This window comes from Tetranychus urticae, chromosome 2 (assembly GCF_039701765.1).
Source record: "Tetranychus urticae isolate SD_2017Ah chromosome 2, NJAU_TeUrti_SD_1.0, whole genome shotgun sequence".
Lineage (NCBI taxonomy): Eukaryota > Metazoa > Arthropoda > Arachnida > Trombidiformes > Tetranychidae > Tetranychus > Tetranychus urticae.
Window position 1 is genome coordinate 17343418 of NC_142959.1, and position 26583 is coordinate 17370000.

General features: G+C 32.4%; 6 protein-coding genes and 1 long non-coding RNA gene across 8 annotated transcripts; 4 read left to right on the forward strand and 3 right to left on the reverse strand.

The window, feature by feature from the left end:
- The first annotated feature begins 1729 nt into the window (after window positions 1–1729).
- Window positions 1730–3744, forward strand: LOC107366776 (D-3-phosphoglycerate dehydrogenase). Its single transcript, XM_015934413.3, has 3 exons — window positions 1730–1921; window positions 2435–2586; window positions 2790–3744. Exons 1-3 carry the CDS (start codon window positions 1793–1795, stop codon window positions 3472–3474), a joined length of 966 nt encoding a protein of 321 aa, XP_015789899.1. The 5' UTR covers window positions 1730–1792; the 3' UTR covers window positions 3475–3744.
- A 672-nt stretch (window positions 3745–4416) lies between these two features.
- Window positions 4417–6346, forward strand: LOC107366775 (uncharacterized). Its single transcript, XM_015934412.3, has 4 exons — window positions 4417–4648; window positions 4748–5602; window positions 5678–5856; window positions 5955–6346. Exons 1-4 carry the CDS (start codon window positions 4607–4609, stop codon window positions 6172–6174), a joined length of 1296 nt encoding a protein of 431 aa, XP_015789898.2. The 5' UTR covers window positions 4417–4606; the 3' UTR covers window positions 6175–6346.
- On the reverse strand, window positions 6313–9868 carry LOC107366609 (uncharacterized). The gene is made up of 5 exons (XM_089267408.1): window positions 9835–9868; window positions 8750–9742; window positions 8537–8680; window positions 7848–8066; window positions 6313–7769 (listed from the first exon to the last, which is right to left on the reverse strand). The coding sequence occupies exons 1-5, from the start codon at window positions 9866–9868 to the stop codon at window positions 6685–6687; spliced, it is 2475 nt and encodes an 824-aa protein (XP_089123534.1). The 3' UTR covers window positions 6313–6684.
- Window positions 9869–11870: 2002 nt separating this feature from the next.
- On the forward strand, window positions 11871–12956 carry LOC107366849 (uncharacterized). The gene is made up of 2 exons (XR_001569769.3): window positions 11871–12028; window positions 12446–12956. It is a non-coding gene; the product is annotated as an uncharacterized LOC107366849 (long non-coding RNA).
- A 155-nt stretch (window positions 12957–13111) lies between these two features.
- LOC107366848 (putative transporter slc-17.2) lies at window positions 13112–15887 on the reverse strand. Its single transcript, XM_015934492.3, has 5 exons — window positions 15603–15887; window positions 14932–15489; window positions 14281–14560; window positions 13984–14222; window positions 13112–13901 (listed from the first exon to the last, which is right to left on the reverse strand). Exons 1-5 carry the CDS (start codon window positions 15807–15809, stop codon window positions 13701–13703), a joined length of 1485 nt encoding a protein of 494 aa, XP_015789978.2. The 5' UTR covers window positions 15810–15887; the 3' UTR covers window positions 13112–13700.
- Window positions 15888–18424: 2537 nt separating this feature from the next.
- Window positions 18425–20737, reverse strand: LOC149094035 (putative transporter slc-17.2). The gene is made up of 5 exons (XM_089268270.1): window positions 20505–20737; window positions 19888–20439; window positions 19216–19495; window positions 18911–19152; window positions 18425–18823 (listed from the first exon to the last, which is right to left on the reverse strand). The coding sequence occupies exons 1-5, from the start codon at window positions 20700–20702 to the stop codon at window positions 18641–18643; spliced, it is 1455 nt and encodes a 484-aa protein (XP_089124396.1). The 5' UTR covers window positions 20703–20737; the 3' UTR covers window positions 18425–18640.
- A 1365-nt stretch (window positions 20738–22102) lies between these two features.
- LOC107366857 (uncharacterized) lies at window positions 22103–26188 on the forward strand. Of its 2 annotated transcripts, XM_015934499.3 has the most exons (4): window positions 22285–23802; window positions 23878–24021; window positions 24493–24708; window positions 24787–26188. In XM_015934499.3, the coding sequence occupies exons 1-4, from the start codon at window positions 22440–22442 to the stop codon at window positions 25842–25844; spliced, it is 2781 nt and encodes a 926-aa protein (XP_015789985.2). In that variant the 5' UTR covers window positions 22285–22439; the 3' UTR covers window positions 25845–26188. The 2 variants fall into 2 exon arrangements, with proteins under 2 accessions (XP_015789984.2, XP_015789985.2); XM_015934498.3 differs by having other exon boundaries at window positions 22103–24021.
- The last annotated feature ends 395 nt before the right edge of the window (window positions 26189–26583 follow it).

The window sequence follows — 26583 nt, forward strand, 5'->3', positions numbered from 1 at the left end:
AGATCTTGGTACGTGGTTTAACTCAGATTCACCAGATTTCTTACAATATAGACATATATTATTAGCTTGTTTATCACATTTAACAGATTCATGTTCACCTTCACATTTAAAGCAGCATGTTTTCTTGACACAATACTTGGCTGTATGTCCGATGGTGATACAGTTTGCGCATGTCTTGATGTAGTAGTTGTCGTAAAATTTTACACTTTCACATCCAACATAAATACGTCCTCTTGTCTCGATTATCTGTCTTGCATTCTTGGAGAGTCTAATGATAAGTTTTTTCTTGTTAATTTTATTTCTTTGGGGAATATCATAGGCAGCAACAATTTTCATCTCCTCTTCAACTGGAATATTATTTCTCTTTTTTATTGTCTCGATAGATTCTTGTGAGTGGTTGTTAATGATCAGAGATATCTGAGGAAGTAGTGGCGCCATTTCTTTGACTTCTACTTTGTCACATAATTGCTTTTTATCCAGATGTTGATTTATTTTTCTTATAGCTTCATTGTTTGTTGTTGTTATCTTGACAGCTGTTAACCCTTTTTTTACATCATCAATCTGAATGGTATCATCATTTTTGGTAAGATTAGAGATCTCATCATAAATGTTGTCAGGAGTAAAGGATTCATCTTTGGTTCTAATTATATATTTCTTTGATTTCTTCTTCGGCATGGGTTTATCTATCTTTTGAATCCTGTTGGCGATATTAGTTGCAAGGGCCTCCATATTAAGAGTGTTGTTGATCTCAGGGTTGTTATGTTTGGCAACATGATCGATCATCAGGAGCATAGCGTTGATTACATTAACTGTAGGTACAGATATGTTCTTCTTCTTGGTCTCACTTATATGTCCTAATAGTTCATCAGTGAGTTTGATGAAATTATCTCTCAAGTGAGAGATTGTTGTAGTCACATCGTTCTTAGCAAGAACAGGTGAGAGAGTGGCTGGATTCCTACAGGTTTTGAGATTAGCAAAATCAAGCATTTCAGCAATATTGTTATCACTCATTTCTAAGGTATTTGTTGACCGAAATTAACGATGAATATGTCTAAAGGTAGATCTCCGTGTTGGTAAGAATAATATCACAAAATTTTAGAAGTAATTATAAAAGTTCACTAATTAGAGATAATTAATTCAGGAGGTAATTTAAGATGACTTTCCTAGTTACCAACTGGTAAACAGCTACCTCTAGTGCATTTATTCTAAACTAATACTATATTTATCTGAATTACATATCGAAATGTTATATTTAATTAAGAAAATTCATTAATTTTTGCCAAACTCATCAGCAAATGCAACATTGAGTAATTAAAATTTTCCAATAAATTTTATACTCTACCCGTTCAACAGATTGATGAGCAAATAGTGCAGTTTATCCTCATGAAGTGTGATAATATCATTAACAATTGGTTTACCGTTTTACCATCTGTTTAAATCTAATTCCCAGAACTGTTAGTTTCTATTTAGTAATTTATTAGAGATTTTGAAACAATAAATTGATGAAATTGATAACATTTCAGAACAGAAACGATTTAAAGATAAAATTAGTTGAAGTCTCTTTAAAGCGGTAATTACAAAATATGAAACATTAACGTAAGAAATCAAATAAAATGTGGTTACTGCGCATCAAAAAGGGGGATCATTTTCCTTAGGAGAAACTTTCTTCAAGGTGTTGATTATTTTTACAATAAAAGCCTAGATTCAAACTAAACAATTAGAGTTTACCTTGTTTCTAATTTCTCTAGTTACTGGTTTAATTGTTTCCTGGATAATTTAATTTCATCGCATAATGATTTTAAAAAAAGTTTTAATTGCCGATGCTGTGGACAAAGCTGCTGTTGACATTTTACTCAAACGGAATATTCAAGTTGACATAAAAACAAAACTGACTAATCGAGAGCTGATTTCAATAATTAGAGTAAGTCAATTGTTTGTTTTTCATTTTAAACTTTTAATTTTCTTTCTTGATTTGAAACAGTCGATGTATTGAACTATTTTTGTAGGTAGACACTTATCTGGTGCTGAGCTTTTCACTCGTAAATATCTCTGACCTTTGACATGCTAATTTTCAAAATTATTTCAAGGTTATTCAGAAAATATTTGATGATATCTTCGTTAAGTTTGAATTTTCCTACAGCTATTTAATTTTTGCTTCATTCTGTTTCTGAGTCTTGTAAGGTTGTTGAAAGATTTATCATGTAACTATTTCCATTTAGTGTTAATTTATCTCTTTTTTCAGTAGATCTGTATCAGTATGTCTACCTTCATTATCTTTCATCTCACTCAAGATTATCAGTCATGATTGTTATTTTATCCGAAATACATTGCTTATCATCGATGATAATTTGATAATTTCATCTGCTGTTCCCATGTTCCATCTATTAGACTAATCTAATCTGTAAAAATCATTTTTATCATTTTTTGTATCCAGGATTATGACGTTTTGATTGTGAGATCAGCAACTAAGGTGACAAAGGAAGTTATTGATGCCGGTAAAAATTTGAGAGTCATCGGTCGTGCTGGAGTTGGTGTCGATAACATTGATGTTGACGTTGCTACACGAAATCGTGTGCTTGTTATCAAGTAAATCATTTCAATCTAAATCTAAATTAGAGATCCAGAAATCAATCAAGACCCAAATTTTAAGATATTTCTTCCATTATTTGATTGATTTCTTGATTGGTCCTCTTGTTTCTCTACACCTGATTTTATTCATTGATATTTTGATACTGGTTTTATATTTTGACTTGAAAAACTAATTCTTTTTATTATTCCTTTTATCATAGCGCTCCTGGTGGGAATACTATTGCTGCTGCTGAACTAACATGTATTATGATATTGTCTTTGGCTCGACCTGTGGTGGCTGCTTGTTCAAAACTAAAATCTGGTGTTTGGGATAAAGAATCCTTCAAAGGAAACGAAGTCATGAACAAGACTTTAGCCATCATTGGATTGGGTAGAATCGGTCGAGAAGTTGCACGTCGTATGCAAGCTTTCAACATGCGAACAATTGGTTTTGATCCTTTCGTTACTCCTGAAGTTGCTCGTTCATTCGGTGTTGAATATATGGAATTGGAAAAAATTTGGCCTTTAGCTGATTACATTACTCTCCATGTTCCTCTGCTTGAAGCTACTCGAGGATTAATCAATTCAATTACCTTGAGCAAGTGTAAAAAAGGAGTCAGGATTATCAATTGCTCACGAGGTGGCACAATTAATGAGAAAGCACTATTGGAGGGATTAAATTCTGGACAAGTAGCAGGAGCAGCTCTTGATGTTTATGAAGAGGAACCATGTAAATTCACTGAGCTTCTGGAACATCCTAAGGTTGTCTGTACTCCTCATCTTGGTGCAAGTACTAGAGAGGCACAATTCAAAGTGGCAGAAGAAATTAGTCTTCAAATTTTGACTTTAATGGACGGAGACTCACTTCATGTTCCTGGTGCTGTCAATGCCGATGTAATACCTTAAGGAATCTTTGTACTCTTGGATATTCTGTACTCATTTTCATGTGATCATACTCTTTTGCCGTGTCCTATTATTTAAATAGTATACACTAATGAAATAGTATGCATTACAATCAATAAGAACACACTTTTTCAAAATTTTTCATCTCTGTTTGAAATATGATGCTTATGTTTCAAGGATGCCAGACATTGTTTACTTTTTTTCAAGCTTTTCTATCAAATATGTAGCTACAATAACAAGTGCAATTAAATTCCTGTTTTCTAATTTTCTCAATGGAAAAGAGTAAATAAATTAATTGAAAATAGTCAAATTTGCCTTAATCTATCAGCTAACTTTCATCTTTTATGATTCTAATAATCAATGAAACAAATCTTTTACAAGTTTGTTCATCGTTGTTTGTTCATCAGTTGATTAAGTTCAATTGACTTATCAGCTTATATGGCTTTTAGTTTATTGATTTCTTGTTAAAATATTATTCCATTGATGGTTGATACTTCGATATCGTTAATATTAATTGTTTTGTTTGTTAGATGTGTTAGATAATTTGAAAACGCCATTCTTTTTCTGCTTTCCAACTAAACAGCATCGTTTGCTTAAGTTTATTGTTGACCAAATTGAATAATTAAAAGCTAGATTTTTAGTTACATGTAGTGAATTTTCAGTATTTCAACCAGTCAAAGGCACTTCTGCTATAGTAATTATTATCGTTAATAGGATATAATATTTGGACAATTTTATACCACCTCAATGAGCATTTGTTAAATATTAATAGATTAATTGTAATTTAGCTCAGACGCTGTTTATCTACATGGTTGCATTAACAATACATTGATTATAACAGGCAATCTGATTCATAGCAAAGGCAATATTTCGAATAATCAGATATCCTTGATAAAAAAAGTCATTGTGAATTTAAGCTTCTCTATAATTATACCATTCATTTTTTGCCATTGTGTTATATTGTTTGTCGCACTCATTTCTGGTTGATTGTTTTATTAATTGATTGTATTGGAATTCTAGTCAATTCGAAATGTAATATACTTATTTATCGTGCTATTCACTTAACAACTAATAACGTAAACTAAAATCTCGACAAAAAACAAAGCTTTATGGGTAATAGTTCAACTAATAAACAATGGAGGTAGACAATGTAAACAATGAAAATGCGTTGAATGAGGTAAGTCTTTATTTATTTTGTTTTGTGCGTCTAATTTTATTAATTTTTACTAATTTTGCATTTATTTCATTTCTATCTTGTAACCTAATTTTGGTACAGCTGTGTTACAATTTTGAGGATTTCACTGGTCAACTGAATTCAAGCCCAAATGTTGATTTTACAGGCTCAAGTGATTTAATAGCTGATCACACTTGGATAAATGAATTGGATCATAACACGGTTTCATGGCTAACCAATGATGATGTCAATCTTGAGAATTCTGGTTTATCTGATTATAATGACCCAACAACATTAAATTACTCTTATTACCCATCGGATTTATTATCAACATCTCCTTCGTACCTGCCAAGTACAACCGTGTCAACATTGCCATTAACCCCAGCAGCAACTCTGCCACATGATATGTTATCAGTATCATCTTCATTATCATCTCCAGCACAATCCCCATCAATATCCCCCTCACTGTCACAAGATTCACCGTCGCCATCAATATTTTCACACGAAACCGATTCAACAACAATATCAGATGATTGGGTTGCTTTGAAGGACAACGAGGCGCGTCGAGACATTGAATTGCTAAATCTATTTGAATCGACTGTTTTTAATCGATTACTTGAGGACAATTTTATCCAATTAAACTTACAAGAAGAACGTTTAAGTATTGAAAGTGGCCTGCGTCAATTTGAATACAAAAAGTACCATGAGCTTGCCAAAATATCTGATATTTTACACGAGAACAGAGACGCTGCACTTGAGAGAACTGAGCCTGTTGATAAATTTCAAATAAACATAATTCAAAAGCACACCGAGAAGTTGATTGCAGCTGTAAAAAAGATAACATCGTTTACAAATCTATGTCTCGATGATCAAATTTCCTTGCTCAAATCGCGTTTCCTGGATCTGTGTATAATCAAAAGCATAATCTTCGTTGAGCCAGAAACGAGATCAATCAAGGTAATACAATTGCTTTTGTTTTTATTAGTCTTTGCTTTCAGTTTTAAAGACTCTTTTAATTTCCTTTTTAAACAGATAAATGGGCAAAAAGTTAGCATGGAAAGGTGTTCCATGATGAATGACAACATGTTTATTGAATTGACCGCATCTATCCACCCGATATTACGCTCTGACCCACTAATCAATCTATTGATACTTATACTTTGCCTTCTTAACCCTAACTCTGCAAGCCTTCGGTCCTCTTATGCTGTCAGGTAATCTAATTTTGGATCACCTTCCATCTGTGTTTAAACTGATTTCAATGCGTTTTCAATTTCAGCTAATCAACCGATTTCGTCTTGTTTTCATTTAGGAAGGAATATTTTATCACAGTTCATTTGGTACAAAAGTATTTAGAAATTCGTGGTTTTTCAATCTTGGAAGCCAACTATGAAATCAAGAAGCTGATTTGTAATTTAGAGAATTTCCTGTTACTTTTTAATGCCAGGAAAAAGATTCAAGATATCGTCAAAAGACATTTGGGTTACACATCTCAACTAATCACGGAAATGTTAGATATTAATGGTCAATAATCATGTTTAAATCAAATGTCAGGATTGAGCGCAATCCATCAAATTGAGTTGATTTCATTTACTTTTGTAAAAAGTAATTTTGATGAGGAAAAAACACTCTGTTTGAGGAAATATTTTTATCGCAAAAGTTATTCAGTATTGTAATGAATAAAAAATTTTATTTTGAAAATAATTTAAATGCTTCCACAATCAATTGAGTGAGTTCGCGCTTACATTGAGACAAATAGTTTCATTGTGATTACAAGTGAAAGGGTTAATAAATCTTCTCATTACAAAATCTGTTAATATTAAGAACAGTATTAAGAGAGATTTGCTTAAAAAGTATGAAACTGAGATGATCTCATTAAGTATTTCATCAGGTTTGTTGAAATTTTGTAAAAAAATAATCGATGAATAAAGTGAAGTTAATTTTGAAAATGTGATGTTGAACAAATTTTTATGTTATAACATTGAAATTGATGGATATTCTGGCGATTTCAATATTTAGGAAAATAATTTAACTTAGTTATTTCAATTGTTGTTATTATTGTTGGTGTTGGCATTGGAGTTATTGGCATTATTACCACGACGAGCTCCGAAAAAATTAGGTCTTTGACGATTTCTGAATAAAGGGTTTCGAGGTCGAGTTTGTCTGTTGTTTGTTGTTGCTTCAGTCGATGGACTTGAAGTTGTTGTTGTTGTTGTTGATGATGATGATGATGATGTAGATGAAGATGGAGATTCAGTTGATGAAGAAACAGGTGCAACTGAAGAAGATGAAAGTGAAGATGGATTTGATTCAGGCAATGAAGATTCATTTTCATTCGAATTTGATGAACTGAATGATTTTTCAGTTGATTCATTGATTTCTCCTGAAGATAAAACTGATTCACCTTCATTTATGTTTCCTGAAAATGATAAAGATTCTGTTGATGGCGATTGTGATGTTGAAGGTGCAGGTGGAGAAGGTGTTGTGCTTGTTGTGCTTGTGGATGATGTACTTGTAGTTGAGCTTGATTCATCTTCTAATCCTCGATTTCGGTTTCTTAAGAAATTGGGACGAGTTCGAGGTCGAGTTCTATTGGATATAAAATTAGATGTGGGTCGACGAATTGAAGGTCTTGCAGTTGTTGATGTTGTAGTTGTTGTTGTGGTTGAAGTACTAGCAGTTGGTGATCTAGTAACTTGTGACCTTTGAATGGAACCAAATCGATTTCGAGATCCACCGAATCTTCGAGGTACTAAAGGAGTACTAGAAATAGATGATGAAGGTGTGATTGGAGGAGCGATCGTTGTTGTTGTAGTTGGTGGTGAAGATGACGATGATGATGATGATGATGTGTTTGGAGCAATTGCGTTCAATGAATTGACTGATTCTGGAACGGCAACAGTTTCTTTATTGACATCATCAGTTCGTCCATAATTGCGATTCGGTCTATAAGGTCTTCTGAATGATTGACCAAAGTTCCTTGGTTTTGGTCTTGGAGTTGTGGTGCTTGTGGTTGTTGAAGTTGTTGTAGTTGATGAACTTGGTGTTATTGGATTAGATCGAGGTCTATTCAATGTGTTTAATCTGTTGAGATTATTATTACCAAAGCGCCTTCGACTACCGTATCCTAATATAATAAAAATAAGAAAAGAGTTTAATGAATGTTGTGAATATCAATGAAATGAATTAATGATGAATAACAAACCTGGGCGACGAGTTGAAGGTGATTCAGCTGTTGTTGTTTCATCGATTACAGGGGCCAATGTTGTGCTACTTGAAGGTGGAGGTTCAGTGGTTGTTGTTGTCGTTGTCGTTGTTGTGCTTGTTGTTGTTGTTGTTGGTGGAGTGAATGAAGTTGTTGGTCTTGTAATTGGAGTGAATGTTGTTACAATTAAACCAGGATCGCGTATATTTGATGAATAATCTGGTTGATTAATTACAGGAAGAAAATTATTATTATTATTTTTGCGTGTTTAAACATTTTACTTGATAATTTGAATAATTATTATTAATTATTGTAAAATCCTAAACCAGTTTCAAGTTTAAAAACATTGAATTAAACTCATGTAAAGATTTCACATTTAAACATTCGATTTCAATGGATTCATGAAATTTTACCGAGATTTAAAAAAACCGTTTCTTTGATTTATAATATCTTTCATGAATTCACATTCATTTTGCAACGACAAATGTTTCTTTAAGGCTCAATACAATATTTACCCTCAAGAATGAGTAAACCTTGAAATACTTTCTCATTTAATTGTGAGAAGAAAAAAAATTAAGATTGAGATTAAGATTGTGATTGCGACTGATTTTGATTGAAGATTAGAATGATGATTCCCTGATTTATGTTGACTTTACAAATAAAAAAGTGTTTAATCAAATGACTCTTACCATTAGGTCCGAATTGTCGATTATGATTAACAACTTCAGGCTCTAAATAATCATCAGTAAATTCACTTGAATGAATATTATGAGGTTGAGAAGAAGAAACCGGAAGATTTGGTCTGTTTGTAGATGAAATTGGGGATGAAAATTCTGAAGACGAAGAAGAAGAAGAAGATGAAGATACTGAAGATGAAGGTAGTGTGTGTCTGAATGATTGACCTGAAATGAATTGATTATTTCCACGTGAATTTAATCCTTGAACATTACCATATCGAACTGAATCAAATGAAGGTCTGACTCCAGCATTTGATCCATATCTGAATACATTAGGAATCGGTCCTTCATCATCTTCTTCATTGTTATTTATGATACTTGGTGCAGTTGAAGTTGAAGTTGGACGATCAACTGGACGATTGAAGTAATTATTATAATTTGCTGTATTAAAGGCATAACCAGAATTAAATCCATTTGATTGTGGTTCAGTTGATCTAAATATTGGTCTAAATGTTGTCGAAGGAGTTGACGTTGTTGAGGTTATTGTCGATGTCAATCTTGTAGTTGGTGCTGTTGATGCTCTTGTTGTTGTTGTTGGTGGTGTTATTGGTATCGATGAACCTCTTAAAGCCTCTTTTGGTTTTGATATTGGATCATAATCTTCTAAACTGGGAATTGAGTCTAAATTAGTATTTGAATTAGCATTTTTAGTGATTCGAGTTGCATTTTTATCATCATCATCGTAATAATAATAATAATAAATAACAGCATCATCGTTTTTTCCTGTACTATTATTGTTGATGGAAGCAATTGGTTGACGTGGTGATGCCTGTGATGAAGATGAAGAAGAAGATATTGAAGGATTATTTGGATGTGAAACTGAATCAATTGATCTGTCAGGTAAATTTAATCTGTGATGTGTTATGAATTTAGGATCAGTTGTTGGTTGAAATGAGCCAGAAACTGGTGCTGATGGAAAGAATCGTCCATTTGAATGAGAAGATAATGATGATGATGATTGTGGTGGTTGGGATTGTGGTTGTGGTTGGACTAAAGATGATGATGATGAGAAGCCTAATGATGAAGTAAGTGAAGCTATTTCAGCTGGTGATCGACCAGGAACAGCACCAGGAATTGGAGGTGGATTAATTGTTGCTGGAGGTTTCCAAGTAATTGATGAATGATGAGGATTCCCATTGTTACTTAAAACTGATATAACTTGAGGTGGACGAGAATACAATGAAGAAGAAGAAGAAGAAGAAGAAGAAGACGATGACGATGAAGATGATGGTCTTTCATTCGGAATATACTGTGGGAATCGACGAATTGATGAGACAGGATCATTTACATCAGGCAAACTGTATCTATTAACATTATCATATGGATTGTTATTTATATTAAAAGATGATGAAGATGAAGATGAAGAAGAAGGTAGAAACTGATAATTTCTTGGATCAATTGAATCGATTCGACGATTGAATGGATTGCTATTATAAGGTGATTGATATCGAGTAAATTGAGGGAAACAATCAACTCCAAATGATAAACATCCAAACAACAACAAAATTATTGACCAATTCATTTTATCCATAATTTAACAAACAAATAACAAAACAAAAAACAAGTGAAAGTTAAATTAAAACAAAACAAAGTCTAGCAAACTTAATTGTTGATATTATCCAAAACAATAAAAGTACAAAATGAAATCATTTTGACATTAAAGCAAAACTGTTTGATTGAAAACAAAATGCTGCTTAAGATTGAGAGTGAACATGATGAAAGAGATTCAGTGAGAGATTCAGTGAGAAACTCATGAGGGAGACTTTTTTGGATGATAAATTATTTATCTGAAGCCGGTTCAGATGAGGATCATCATCATTATCATGAAGAGAGAGAAGAAAAAGAAAAGTAAGAAAAAAATATTAAGGAAGGACGAGAAACATAACAGTAACATAACAAGTAACTAATATAAGGCAATGATGATCATGTTTGATGATGAGCTTCAATTGACGTGGCTTGGCCTAGTTTCACATTTTATTTTCATCATTATCATCATGATAACTTTCTATTGAAACTTTCTTCGTCTTCTTCTGGATTTAACTGTAGGTGCAAATGTTAAGGGCGTTTTGATCATTTTCAATCGGTTATAAGTTACAAATAACAAGTCAAACTGGGAAACTTAAATAGTACATCGTTAGACTCATCATTTAAAACTTTTTCCCAATCTTTATTTTTGATTGTAACAAGCATATCAAGTTTATTCAAGGTCAAATTGCCTAAACAATCATTTTGACCAATTTCATTTGATAAATTGTTATTTACTCAACATCAACAACTGATTTAACCAGCAAACGCTCGGGTTGAAAGCAACAATAATTTGCCCTTTTGTTGTACATGTTGATAGATATTTTATCATTCAATATTTAAGTTATTTTATATTGTAATAGATTATAATGACTATTTAGACGTTTACAGTAAATTGCTGACAAACAATACATAATATCTCATCAACACACAACGTCTGTACATTAAGAAATGAAAGTTAAATAGCTCAAGTTAAATTGACTGTCCCTAAATGCTGAATCAAACGTACAAAATGATAAAATGACCTTAATTTTTTGGTCAAAATAATAAACTAAATTAAAATGTCAAATGGTGTTTAACGATATATTATAGATATTCAACATGAATATACGAGTTTACCAATTACCATGAGATAAGCTAACCTACCTTCAATCGTTTAGTTATTCACTACAAAATTGAAATTTACTTCAATTTTTTTTCCTGTTAACGGCACAACGGGAAACATCCAATGGCTAGTACAATCAATGCTGACAAACAACAATAATCAATAGAATAGTTCACCAGCTGAATTGGCCAGAGTTGAATTGAACGATTAAAGAACATAATTACAGCTATAAATTTTAGTTTGATAGCCAGTTGTTAGAGTAAATATTGGTAAGGTTAATAAGTTGACCGTAACATTGAATGAAAGGTTAGCCACTTTACATGTTAACAAACAAATGACTTTTCAGACAATTTTCAAAGAATCAGCTTAACCGTTCTAGATTAAATAATACAAGGACACTGATAATATAGTAAAACGTTGATTTAATCATTTAAAAATTGTCACATCAACTGCCTTAAGCATAAAACAATTAACTTAATTTTACAAAACAAAACAAGAATAGAAAATATTTAGTTGCGGAAATAATCTTGAAGATGGCGCATTTTCATTAAAAATAAAATAAATTTGTATTGATCTGGATTCGATAATTGGATATCTTTTTGTTTTTAGATACTTATTTAAGTAACGGTTTTAAGATTTGAAATTTCAACTGAATTCTGTTAAATGTTGTGATCAGTAAATTGGACCAATTGATTTATGTGATTGATTAGATACATTGTATGATTGAGATTAAGTTTTATTAGTTGTCCAAAATTGATTCAATGCTTTTAAAGTTGCCATTTTAAAGTGAATTAACATTACCAAGGAAAAGAAAGGTAAAGCTACAGTTTATTTCGAGGATTTTGACGGCCTACATTAATTACTCTCATCATCTGGATCATTTTCATCCTGTTAATCATATCATCAGGGTTCTTCCTCATCAAGATGGACGATTAATAAAGAAAAACCAACCCTAATGCTGAAATACAGGTCAAATTCAGGTGATTTTTGTATCAATATTCGTTGGAGATGGAAATGATGTTTCTTATGCTGATAAGGTTAACACTCTGATGATTGTGATTATTATTATTGTGGTGATTTGACGTTGATGTTATTGCTTTTGATACTTTGGATGTTAATGATGAGAGTAATTAATTTAGGCCATTAAAGACCAGCCAGATAGCTGATATTTTTTGTCACAAATGAAAAGCATGGAATAATTTGATTTTTGTTTTCTTTCTTTTAATCAACAGTTTTCTTTCCAATGATTGATTGATATGCATGGCATTTCTTTTAATTAAATAATCAAGCGATTAACAATCAACTTCAGAAAGAGTTTAAAGATTGTCTGGTTTACCTCCAAGTTGACTGACAAACTGTTGTGAGAGGCAAATTGTTCAACATGTATTACCAGTTATCGCTGTTCACATCTTAATTTTACAGCATTTTAGTTTGTTAATTAACTTAAACAGAGTAATTGTGCAACCATCACAATTAATTTTCCACTCAAATTGTAATGATATGATCAAGTTTCTTCTTTATAACCACAAACAAAATGGTTTAATTCAATGTAAACCCAAATAATAAGGATAACCGTAATTGTGTGTACGCATCATTAAATGGCTAAAACCTTTAGGAAATACAAATATTATTACAACAATATCAAAATATTAGTCTAGTTTAATGAACAATTTAATGTTATTGTATTATTTTTGCCCTTGCATTGTTTAATTAAAGTCGCTTCCTTTGATTGTTAACTTAAAAGACGATTCTGATTTTTGTGGGTAATTTTTCATTTCGTGTGAATAATTCAACCTTGTATTCAATGTAAGGGTCAACTGTTATTAATAACAATTAATAATGCAATCAATTGTTATGAGTGATGTGCCTCCAATGATTATGTCATGTTAAACAATCTGTTAATCCAGTTAAACTTGACTTTATTCAATAACAAACCATATTAGGTTAACATAACCATATTTTGTTTTTTGGGTAATCATTATCATCCATTTCTGGAAGCATAAGATGCGTCAAAGACAACAATTTAAATACATTTTTGCATATTAATTGTAAATTACAAAAAGCAAACTACTCATCATTGATTCAACTAAATGAACATAAGTCAGACTTCACAGTTAAAGGTTAAGCGCTTTCACAGTTTTACATATTTTAATCATTTAGTCAATAAAACATGAACGTTGTGTGTATAATCATCAATAGTAGTCTAGATAATAGCATAAAAGACTACCCATCGATTCGAAAGGTCATTTTGAGCCCACATTTGATTCCCTCTTTGTAAGCGTTTCTATTCAACAGGTTTTGGCTGCTTCAATGGGAGTGAAATTAGTCATTTGTGGTATTCAAATTAAATTTTAGATCAATATGCGATACGAAATGTTTAGCCGTTTACAGTTGAAAGTAAAATGATAAGTCAAAACAGGCCAAACAAGGAATGTAAATATATGATATCAAGTCCGTTATTGGTATGGAGGTTGATTCATTGATTAATTAATAAGCGATAATTGATAATTTTCTTTGCACATTTTCACTGATTGTTTCAACCGACTGTGGTTGTTGTTCATCGTCTTCATCATAATCAGCCCAAGAGAGTGGCTCAGCAGTAGCAAACAGATTGAATAATATCATGGAAACAACTTGAAGACCAATAGTTATTTGAAATATAATTGCCCATTTATGTTGTGAAGAAGCCTTGAAAAAAGTAATGAAAGTAATGTTAGATTGAGTTTCGATTTGAATGAACGAAAGGTTTAAGTTTTCGAATTGATCTTACATCATTTCCTAGAATGGTTCCAACAAAGACCGGTGTAATGAAACCAGCGGCACATCCTAATGTATTGGCAAACCCGTAAGTTGTGCCAATAAAGGCTGGAGCCATTTCAGGTATAATGGAAGCATCGCCACCGAAATGAAACCCATAGAAAAACATTGACATAACTAAACAGAAAATAATTGCATGATGATTTTCCAGGTAACAAACTCCTATTAGGTTGATGATAATGCCACAGAAAGCTGTAAATTGAAAGATTAAGTTAATTCAACGAGTTTACCCAATTGTTTGTAAATTTACCAATGGTTTCAAATATTTTTCTGGTTAATGTAATACGAAGCCAGCCTTTATTGACAATATGTCCTGCTAATGGCGCAATGGTTATTTGAGACACACTGGCAGCAATGTAAAACATTGCATTAATTGCTCCATTATGCTTGATATCGTAGCCAAGGACAGAAGCTAGATAGACGGGGATTTTACTGTAGATTAGTGAATAAGCTAATCCCATAAAACCTCTGGCAATGATAACAGACCAGAGAGGTAGAGATGTAAGAAATTTTATCCATGGAGTTGATTTCTGTGCGGATAGATAGATAATCAAGATCAATTGGTGTGTTAACGTATTTCAATTCAATAAAAGGAATACTATTTATAACTAAATAGTTAATACGATCAAGCATTGGTTCAACGAAACTTGTAAATGGTTGAAGCAATGTAAAATAAATCGAGCAAAGTAAAACTAAGCTTGTAGATTTGACATTAAATCACGAAAGAGTTAGGATTCATAGCACTAGAAATTGTTACTGATTGTTATAGAATAAAGTTATATTGATCAAACGAGCTTGATTGTTATTAGAGAATTAGCAAAATCGAAGAAAAAATTGATTTAATTCTTTCACGATTGCTATGAAACTAAAGTAGAAGCATAGATATTTCGCTATTTCAAACCTTTTTCAAAACTTTTTTAGTCGATTTTCCCGTTGTTATTGAGGCCAATTGGTTCTTCTCGTATTCGGAGACAAATTTATTTGATTGTGGCTCTACTGTTACCGTGAATATCCAAGCAAGGAGAAAGATTAGATTGCAAAGACCGACCAAGTAAAAGGCTGCTGGCCATCCTCCCCATAAACCAAGAGTACTTATCCAAGCAGTGACCGACATGACAATAGCACTACCAACATCACTTCCAGCAGCCATTAAACCAAGAGCGAGTCCAACTTCACCCGGTAGGAACCATTTAGCAATAAGAATGTACATAGTGGGAAATGTCGTACCATGAATCAAACCCAAAACCATACGAACTCCGATCAAGTAATACATGCCCATCTTGGCTGCTATCGGTGTAATTAAAGTGCATATTGTGGCTATTACTTGAGCACCAGCAAATACATGGACAGCATTAAACTTGTCAGTCAATGAACCAGCGCCTATTTGGATGGCAGTATAAGTGTAATAATAAGCACCAAGAATGTATCCTTGGTCTCGCTGGTCCCAATTGAAGTTACTCTGAAATTAAAAACAATTAAAGTTGTCATAAAGTTTATTAGTAAAAGCAATTATGAACGTAATTGATCGCTAAAATTAAGGTTGATATCATTTTCAATTGTTTTTCAACTTACTTTACTCCTTATTTGCACTGTTGCGTTGTTTTGCTTCTCACCTGACTCCACCATGGCAAGTATGGCAACGTTTATTATACTTCGAGTGAAAAATACAATCACTGTAGCTATTGTGATCATTGTCATGATAAAGTATCTGTAAGGAATTAATGGTTTCTTCGAGTGACCATTATGACCGTTATAAACTTCATTCACCGATTTAGACATATTTACAAGAGTATAATACAATGTTTACAAGAGTAAATTAATTTACAAATGAAAGCAACTCGAACTGGGTAGAACCATACTAATTATGGAAGCTGATCAACGTTTATCCGCTTCTTTTAAACAAACGTTAAATCGTCTTATTTACAATCAAATGTTAGAAGTACAAGGAATATCAATTGCAAGATTTACCGAGCTTATTTAATGGTGATCTCCAAGGATGATCTGTCTAATCAATTTATTGAAACTCGTCAAAGATGATCAATTTAGTTAAACAGTTAATCCTTTGAATCAATTGTTTGAAGCTTTGATCAACCAGATATAACCAGTAGTATCTGTAACCGATTGAACATTGAGGATTTCGCTTTGCTATGCTTTCGCTTAATCGTTTTCAGTAATCAGATTTTGATACCGATTAGTATTCGTGATTAAGTTAATTGTGGTAACATATTTCTTCTCTTTACTGAGCTTTGAATACGCGTTCTGATTGTTGTAAAATTGTCTAATCTCATATTGCCGCAGTTTCAAAAGTCCTGATCAAAAGTCCTTAAGATCAGTTGTATTGGTTGAAATGAACTATAAACTGAAGATGATGACAACACGAGCCTGAATTTGATATTTGAGGTGATACTGATGGTAATTGATGCAGAAGTGGTAGTAGCATTAAGATGAAAAGTTTGAGAATGTCATTAGCGAAGTTATACCAGTTGTTGGTCTACAAGGATCAGTCGGTTCTAGTATAAAACTTGTTTATTAGTCCAAAAGTATTCTGATTACTTCGCGTAGATCACCTTATTTCGATAATTAGTGCTATAAATGTTTCAATCGGCTGAATTATTTAATATATTACTTGTTTGTTACTAAAAAGACACAAATAGCATCAATTGTTGCATTTGTGCACAAATTGACACAAACTGACTAAACACTGAAAGAAAAATGGGCGAAAATGGGTGAAAATTGACTTCTTGCAAATTTGGATTCTGTTAGTTTGTAGGGAATTGAAAACTGAGTCACTTGGTGCGCTTTAAAAGTTTCTCTGATCCATATTTTTCGAAAAAATCGAGTTTGAAGTTGAAACTTCGATCGCTTTTTGTAGGATAATGGAAACAGATTTTTACATGAAACTTATTTTGCTTATGTTAATTTTGATGATTAACCAGAAAATCTACTTATTGTGCAAAATAAAATTTGCTGCTTCTGTATAACTTCGATTCTCCGATTTTCGATTAAACCGATCCTATTCTTAGACCGTAAGTATTCTATAGCTGAAACTTATTATTCACACATCAAAATTGTTTGTAGATATCATGATATCAATACTTTCTCCAATCCATCATCAGTTCTCTTGATTTTGGCCGTTAACCAGAAAATTTTAAGGCTCGATATTTTCAGAATGGCCTAAACTACAGTCATCATTCTTTGACTGAACATTGAATGACGTTATCAGCTATAACATGATATTACTTAAAACCAGCAAAATCTTAGCTAATTGATTTAACAATGAATTTTATTCTAACACATCATAAGTAACCATTTAACTTTAGTAACCAAGTATCAAATCTGATAACCTGAGTAATACAAGGTTATAAATTTTTTTGTGGTCTCTTGAACTATCTAAGTTTTGCATATGCCATAACCTGAAATAGAATCTAATGTTTAGCTAAAGAATGATGACTGTAGGTTAGGCCATTCTGAAAATATCGAGCCTTAAAATTTTCTGGTTAACGGCCAAAATCAAGAGAACTGATGATGGATTGGAGAAAGTATTGACACCATGATGTGTACAAACAATTTTTATCAGTGTATAATAAGTTTCAGCTATTTTTTACCCACAGTCAAAGAATGGGATCGGTTTAACCGAAAATCGAAGAATCGAAGTTATACAGAAACATAAAATTTTATTTTGCACAATAAGTACATTTTCTGGTTAATCAACAAAATAAACATAAGCCAAATGAATTTTCTGTAAAAATCTGTTTCGATTATCCTACAAAAAGCGATCGAAGTTTCAACTTCAAACTCGATTTTTTCGAAAAATATGGATCAGAGAAACTTTTAAATCGCACAAAGGGACTCAGTTTTAAATTCCCTACAAACTAACAGAGTTCAAATTTGCATAAAGTCAATTTTCACCCATTTTTGCCCATTTTTCTTTCTGTGTTTTGTCAGTTTGTGTCAATTTGTGCACAAATGCATCAATTGTTGCTATTTGTGTCTTTTTACAATACTAAAACCCAATTTCTTCAACTAATATACTAAACATTTCATGATAATTAATATTGAGTCCAATATTGAGAATAACAAGATTCGAGAAATGGGTGATGGTGCTATTATACCTGAAATGGCTCCAGCCTTTATCGGTACTACTTATGGGTTCGCAAATACATTGAGTTGTGCTGCTGATTTCATTACACCGGCTTTTGTCGGATTCATTCTAGGAAACGAAGTAAGATTAATCGAAGAGAGAATAACAAGATTCGAGAAATTATGTAAATTGTGTAAATTTGTGCATAAATGCAACAATTTTGCTATTTGTGTCTTTTTATTACAATAGTAAAGCCCTTTTATTTCATATGAAATTTTAAATAGTCAACACCTTTATATTAATAAATAACAAATTTCAGGGCAATTAGATCTTTATTGAAGGTTCAATTTACAAGAGTCAAGAATAAAAAAATAACGATGAAAGACAATGTTGAGTTGAAAAATTGCCACAATTCGCTCTCATAATGAAAGCTTTGCGCTCTTGAAATAATGCTTTGCTTAACCATATTCAAGCAATTTAGTATTAATTTGCAATAATTTACTGTTCAATCGATTCGGTGCTTAATTATCTAATGTTTATGTACAATTTCACTGATCGTTTCAATCTTTTTTTGTTGTTGTTCATCATCTTCTTCATAATCAGCCCAAGCGAGTGGCTCAGCAGTAGCAAACAGATTGAATAATACCAAAGCCACAACTTGAAGACCGATAGTTATTTGAAATAAAATAACCCATTTATGTTGCGAATGAGCCTGCAATTTGAAATTGAAAATGAATGTTAAATTAATGGAGTCAATTAATTTCTCGAATCTTGTTATTCTCTCTTCGATTAATCTTACTTCGTTTCCTAGAATGAATCCGACAAAAGCCGGTGTAATGAAACCAGCAGCACAACTCAATGTATTTGCGAACCCATAAGTAGTACCGATAAAGGCTGGAGCCATTTCAGGTATAATAGCACCATCACCCGCAAAATGAAGCCCATAAGTGAACATGGCCATGATTAAACAGAATACAATTAATCGTGGATGATCTCGCAGGTAACAAACTGCTACTAGATTGATAATTACACCACAAATACCTGCAAAATGAGCGATCAGTCAATTTCAAGCTTAAAGATATTGGCAGTTACTTTTGTACTCACTCACGGATTCGAAGAGTTTCCTTGTTGCTGTCGGCGAAAGCCAGCCTTTATGCATTATGTATTTCGCCAATGGTGCACAAGCAAACTGTGAAACACCCATAGCGATGTAAAATATTGCATTGATTGATCCGTTATCCTTAATATTGTAACCAAGTACGGAACACAGATAAACAGGAACCTTGGCATAGATCAATGAATGAGCTAGTCCCATTAGACCTCTGGCAATGATAACAGACCAGAGAGGTAGAGATGTAAGAAATTTGATCCATGGAGTCGATTTCTGTGTGTACAAGCATAATTATGGTTAGAATCAGAGCATCAATTAGAATGAAGAGAAACGAGAAATTATATAATTTGTACAATACAACTAATAAGACTAAACTTGCAGCACCAGTTCAATCAAACATCGGCAATAACTATTAATAGCAGATATAAAGAGAGGAAGAATAAAACAACAAAGTGAAGGATTTAAATGCAACGGACTTGAAAGACTCTTGCATTATTGAATAATGAATAATAAGTTAAATAATTGTAGCTAATTGTCAAATTAAACTGCAACTTAGAATAATCTTGTCGCATAATAATGCATCATTTCAAGTCACTACAAATGCTTAAATAATAGGAATAGTAAGGTGAAATAAAGCTATTAAATGAAACTTTTTGACTTCAAACCTTTTGCTTTTTAGTTGATTTTCCAACTTTTATCACGATCAATTGATGCTTTTCGTATTCGGAGACAAATTTATTCGATTGTGGGTCTACTGTTACCGTGAATACCCAAGTTAATACAAAAATAAGGTTAATAAGACCGACCAAGTAGAAAGCTGCTGGCCAACCACCACACAAACCCTGTGTGCTTATCCATGCCGTGAGTGGCAAGACAATCGCACTACCTGCATCACTTCCAGCAGCCATTAAGCCTTGAGCAAGGCCAACCTCACTTGGCAAGAACCACTTAGCGATGAGAATGTACAAAGTGGGAAATGTCGTACCATGAATCAAACCCAAAACCATACGAACTCCAATCAAGTAATACATGCCCATCTTGGCTGCTATCGGTGTGATTAATGTGCATATTGTAGCTATTACTTGAGCACCAGCAAATACATGGACAGCATTAAACTTGTCAGTCAATGAACCAGCGCCTATTTGGATGGCAGTATAAGTGTAATAATAAGCACCAAGAATGTATCCTTGGTCTCGCTGGTCCCAATTGAAGTTATTCTGAAATTAACGACGAAACAATTTAGTCTGTTCCAGTTAAATTCATCAACTGTCTCTCCACTTACTTTACCAATTACATGACCAGTTGAAGTCTCAGCCGACTCGATCATGGCAAGTATGGCAACGTTTATGATACTTCGAACAGCAATTACAACTATTGTAGTCATCGTAATCATAACCATAATAAAGTATCGATAAGGAATCGTTGGTCTCTTAAGATGACCATTAAAATTGATGTACAACTCATTCACAAGTTTAGACATATTTACAAGAGTATAAGGTGCTTAGTCGACAGACTAACATCGATTGAGACAATTAACGTTTATCCATTTCTTTTAAACAAAATCATATCCTGCTTATTGACATAATATTGTTGAAATTGGTGAAATTAACAAGAACAGAGATTAATTCATTCCATGTAATCACTCCAAAAAATAATCTTCCTAACAACTAGTTAGCAACAAAGCAGTTACTGGAACTTCATATTAAAATCAACTCATCAAAGTTGATCAATTCGTTGACTGATTATCATTTAATCCATTCAGTAACTTGAAGATTTGTTGAGATGAAATATCATAATTCATCTTGACGCAATACAAATTAACCCGAAACAGAATCATTTTCAATCCAGAACTGTTCATGAATTCATTTACCAAAAAATAGCTTCTACTAAATGTTGATGCAAAAGTAAATGCAAAAACAATGATAACTTGAAGCTATTATTAAGACGAGGCGAGCTTAATCAACGGCAAGTTGTTTAATCAATTAACGGTTGTCTGTTTCGTGTGTTAATTATATTAACAAATACAGATTGATTGATTAAAACAAAAGTGAATTGGTTAGCAAACATAAAACGGTCAACAGATAAAAATAAAAGGTAATATTAACCCTGACCCTTAACCCATGTTTACCTTATATTAAAATATATTCAATCCAAATTAAAAGCCCTCAATCCTTTTTTTAGTCTCTCTCTCTCTTCATTTTAGCTCATCAGCTTAACCTTTTAATTTTATTATCATTTATTATTATTAAAATATAATGATATTAATAATAATATAATTCAGTTATTAAATCGTGAAATCAAATAAATCGTGACATTATTTTGACCTCAAATTAAAGTTAACTTGAACAACCAATTTTTTCTTGCTGTTCAACATTCATTTTTAAAATTAACCATTTTATTATCAAATATGAATTGTGTTTTTAAACTGTAATATTTTAATGATTGACAACAATTGATATATTTAATGGTGAAAAATTAATAGGAAAAAGAGGAACAAATTGTTAATCATTTACATTTAACCAAAAAGTTGACATTTGAAGGGAAAAAGATTTAAGTTTAAAGTTTTTTACTCAACAAAAACTATTGAATTAAGGTAAAGGTGAATCATTTAAATGAATGCAATTTGTATTGTACAACATTGGTTAACATTGAAGAGACTTTCGTGGGTAAATCTAATAATGTATTTACACCTACTTTGTGTACTGTTTCAGGTGAAATGGAAGAGGAAAGTTTTGGATGAAAGTTTTTAATTGAAAGTTACGATTCATTTTTCAATGAATGATGAAGATGGGAAACTAGGCCAAGCCACGTCAATTGAAGCTCATCATCAAACATGATCATCATTGCCTTATATTAGTTACTTGTTATGTTACTGTTATGTTTCTCGTCCTTCCTTAATATTTTTTTCTTACTTTTCTTTTTCTTCTCTCTCTTCATGATAATGATGATGATCCTCATCTGAACCGGCTTCAGATAAATAATTTATCATCCAAAAAAGTCTCCCTCATGAGTCTCTCACTGAATCTCTTTCATCATGTTCACTCTCAATCTTAAACAGCATTTTGTTTTCAATCAAACAGTTTTGCTTTAATGTCAAAATGATTTCATTTTGTACTTTTATTGTTTTGGATAATATCAACAATTAAGTTTGCTGGACTTTGTTTTGTTTTAATTTAACTTTCACTTGTTTTTTGTTTTGTTATTTGTTTGTTAAATTATGGATAAAATGAATTGGTCAATAATTTTGTTGTTGTTTGGATGTTTATCATTTGGAGTTGATTGTTTCCCTCAATTTACTCGATATCAATCACCTTATAATAGCAATCCATTCAATCGTCGAATCGATTCAATTGATCCAAGAAATTATCAGTTTTTACCTTCTTCTTCATCTTCATCATCTTTTAATATAAATAACAATCCATATGATAATGTTAATAGATACAGTTTGCCTGATGTAAATGATCCTGTCTCATCAATTCGTCGATTCCCACAGTATATTCCGAATGAAAGACCATCATCTTCATCGTCATCGTCTTCTTCCTCTTCTTCTTCTTCTTCATTGTATTCTCGTCCACCTCAAGTTATATCAGTTTTAAGTAACAATGGGAATCCTCATCATTCATCAATTACTTGGAAACCTCCAGCAACAATTAATCCACCTCCAATTCCTGGTGCTGTTCCTGGTCGATCACCAGCTGAAATAGCTTCACTTACTTCATCATTAGGCTTCTCATCATCATCATCTTTAGTCCAACCACAACCACAACCACAATCCCAACCACCACAACCATCATCATCATTATCTTCTCATTCAAATGGACGATTCTTTCCATCAGCACCAGTTTCTGGCTCATTTCAACCAACAACTGATCCTAAATTCATAACACATCACAGATTAAACTTACCTGACAGATCAATTGATTCAGTTTCACATCCAAATAATCCTTCAATATCTTCTTCTTCTTCTTCATCTTCTTCACAGGCATCACCACGCCAACCAATTGCTTCCATCAACAATAATAGTACAGGAAAAAACGATGATGCTGTTATTTATTATTATTATTATTACGATGATGATGATAAGAATGCAACTCGAATCACTAAAAATGCTAATTCAAACACTAATTTAGACTCAATTCCCAGTTTAGAAGATTATGATCCAATATCAAAACCAAAAGAGGCTTTAAGAGGCTCATCGATACCAGTAACACCACCAACAACAAGAGCATCAACAGCACCAACTACAAGATTGACATCGACAATATTTACCTCAACAACATCAACTCCTACAACATTTAGACCAATATTTAGATCAACTGAACCACAATCAAATGGATTTAATTCTGGTTATCCCTTTAATACAGCAAATTACAATAATTACTTCAATCGTCCAGTTGATCGTCCAACTTCAACTTCAACTACACCAAGTATCATAAATAACAATGAAGAAGATGATGAAGGACCGATTCCTAATGTATTCAGATATGGATCAAATGCTGGAGTTAGACCTTCATTTGATTCAGTTCGATATGGTAATGTTCAAGGATTAAATTCACGTGGAAATAATCAATTCATTTCAGGTCAATCATTCAGACACACACCACCTTCATCTTCATCTTCATCATCATCATCATCTTCTTCTTCTTCTTCTTCAGAATTTTCATCCCCAATTTCATCTACAAACAGACCAAATCTTCCGGTTTCTTCTTCTCAACCTCATAATATTCATTCAAGTGAATTTACTGATGATTATTTAGAGCCTGAAGTTGTTAACCATAATCGACAATTCGGACCTAATGGTAAGAGTCATTTGATTAAACACTTTTTTACTTGTAAAGTCAACATAAATCAGGGAATCATCATTCTAATCTTCAATCAAAATCAGTCGAAATCACAATCTAAATCTCAATCTTAATTTTTTTTCTTCTCACAATTAAATGAGAAAGTATTTCAAGGTTTATTCATTCTTGAGGGTAAATATTGTATTGAGCCTTAAAGAAACATTTGTCGTTGCAAAATGAATGTGAATTCATGAAAGATATTATAAATCAAAGAAACGGTTTTTATTGAATCTCGGTAAAATTTCATGAATCCAATGAAATCGAATGTTTAAAAGTGAAATCTTTACATGAGTTTAATTCAATGTTTATAAACTTGAAACTGGTTTAGGATTTTACAATAATTAATAATAATTATTCAAATTATTTCGTAAAATGTTTAAACACGCAAAAATAATAATAATAATTTTCTTCCTGTAATTAATCAACCAGATTATTCATCAAATATACGCGATCCTGGTTTAATTGTAACAACATTCACTCCAATTACAAGACCAACAACTTCATTCACTCCACCAACAACAACAACAAGCACAACAACGACAACGACAACAACAACCACTGAACCTCCACCTTCAAGTAGCACAACATTGGCCCCTGTAATTGATGAAACGACAACAACTGAATCACCTTCAACTCGTCGTCCAGGTTTGTTATTCATCATTAATTCATTTTATTGATATTTACAACATTCATTAAACTCTGTTCTTATTTTTATTATATTAGGATACGGTAGTCGAAGACGCTTTGGTAATAATAATCTTAACAGATTGAACACATTGAATAGACCTCGATCTAATCCAATAACACCAAGTTCATCAACTACAACAACTTCAACAACCACAAGCACCACAACTCCAAGACCAAAACCAAGGAACTTTGGTCAATCGTTCAGAAGACCTTATAGACCGAATCGAAACTATGGACGAACTGATGATGTCAATAAAGAAACTGTTGCTCCTCCAGAATCAGTGAATTCATTGAACGCGATTGCTCCAATCACATCATCATCATCATCGTCACCAACTACTACAACAACGATTGCTCCCCCAATCACACCTTCATCATCTATTTCTAGTACTCCTTTAGTACCTCGAAGATTCGGTGGATCTCGAAATCGATTTGGTTCAATTCAAAGGTCACAAGTTACTAGATCACCAACTACTAGTACTTCAACCACAACAACAACTACAACATCAACAACTGCAAGACCTTCAATTCGTCGACCCACATCTAATTTCATATCCAATAGAACTCGACCTCGAACTCGTCCCAATTTCTTAAGAAACCGAAATCGAGGATTAGAAGATGAATCAAGCTCAACTACAAGTGCATCATCCACAAGCACAACAAGCACAACACCTTCTCCACCTGCACCTTCAACATCACAATCGCCATCAACAGAACCTTTATCATTTTCAGGAAACATAAATGAAGGTGAATCAGTTTTATCTTCAGGAGAAATCAATGAATCAACTGAAAAATCATTAAGTTCATCAAATTCGAATGAAAATGAATCTTCATTGCCTGAATCAAACCCATCTTCACTTTCATCTTCTTCAGTTGCACCTGTTTCTTCATCAACTGAATCTCCATCTTCATCTACATCATCAACAACAACAACAACTTCAAGTCCATCGACTGAAGCAACAACAAATAACAGACAAACTCGACCTCGAAACCCTTTATTCAGAAATCGTCAAAGACCTAATTTTTTCGGAGCTCGCCGTGGTAATAATGCCAATAACTCCAACGCCAACGCCAACAATAATAACAACAATTGAAATAACTAAGTTAAATTATTTTCCTAAATATTGAAATCGCCAGAATATCCATCAATTTCAATTTTATAACATAAAAATTTGTTCAGCATCGCATTTACAAAATTAACCTCATTGTATTCATCGATTATTTTTCAATCACCTTTTTTATTGTCATTTTACATATTTCATGAAATGTGATTTAACACTCAGACTATCCATTGTAACAATCTAATCAACTTTACTCTTTGAATTTATACCACAAAAGGCTGAACAAACGCGATGTAATACACATAAATCAGTATTTTGTTTCATTTATTTGAAAGTTTTTCCCAAAGTAATAAATTGATGAAAATCTTTGTATATTATTGATGTGTTACTCTCAATATTAGCTTGTTAGAGATGCAATCTTTATTATCTGACCTACAGGACGAAAAAATCGAGGAGTTAAATTCATTGAACTCTTTTTGTTGTAGATTATCGTGATTTATTATAGATGAAACAAAAATATTTGCTTTGACCTCAAGCTTTCTTGATTGTTTTCAACATCAAAACCGTTTACCACGGGAAAAATTTTAAAGTCCAGCAATTGACATATTGTGAACTTCAACCAATTTTGAAGGGGATTGTCAGTCAAAAAAGATTCATGTAAAGCTAAAAGACTAATGAACACTTTTCATGCTAACTCAATGCCTCCGTTGATATTAGATCAACTCTGAGAAACTGAGATCAAATAATACTCATTGATCAACCAAACTAACGC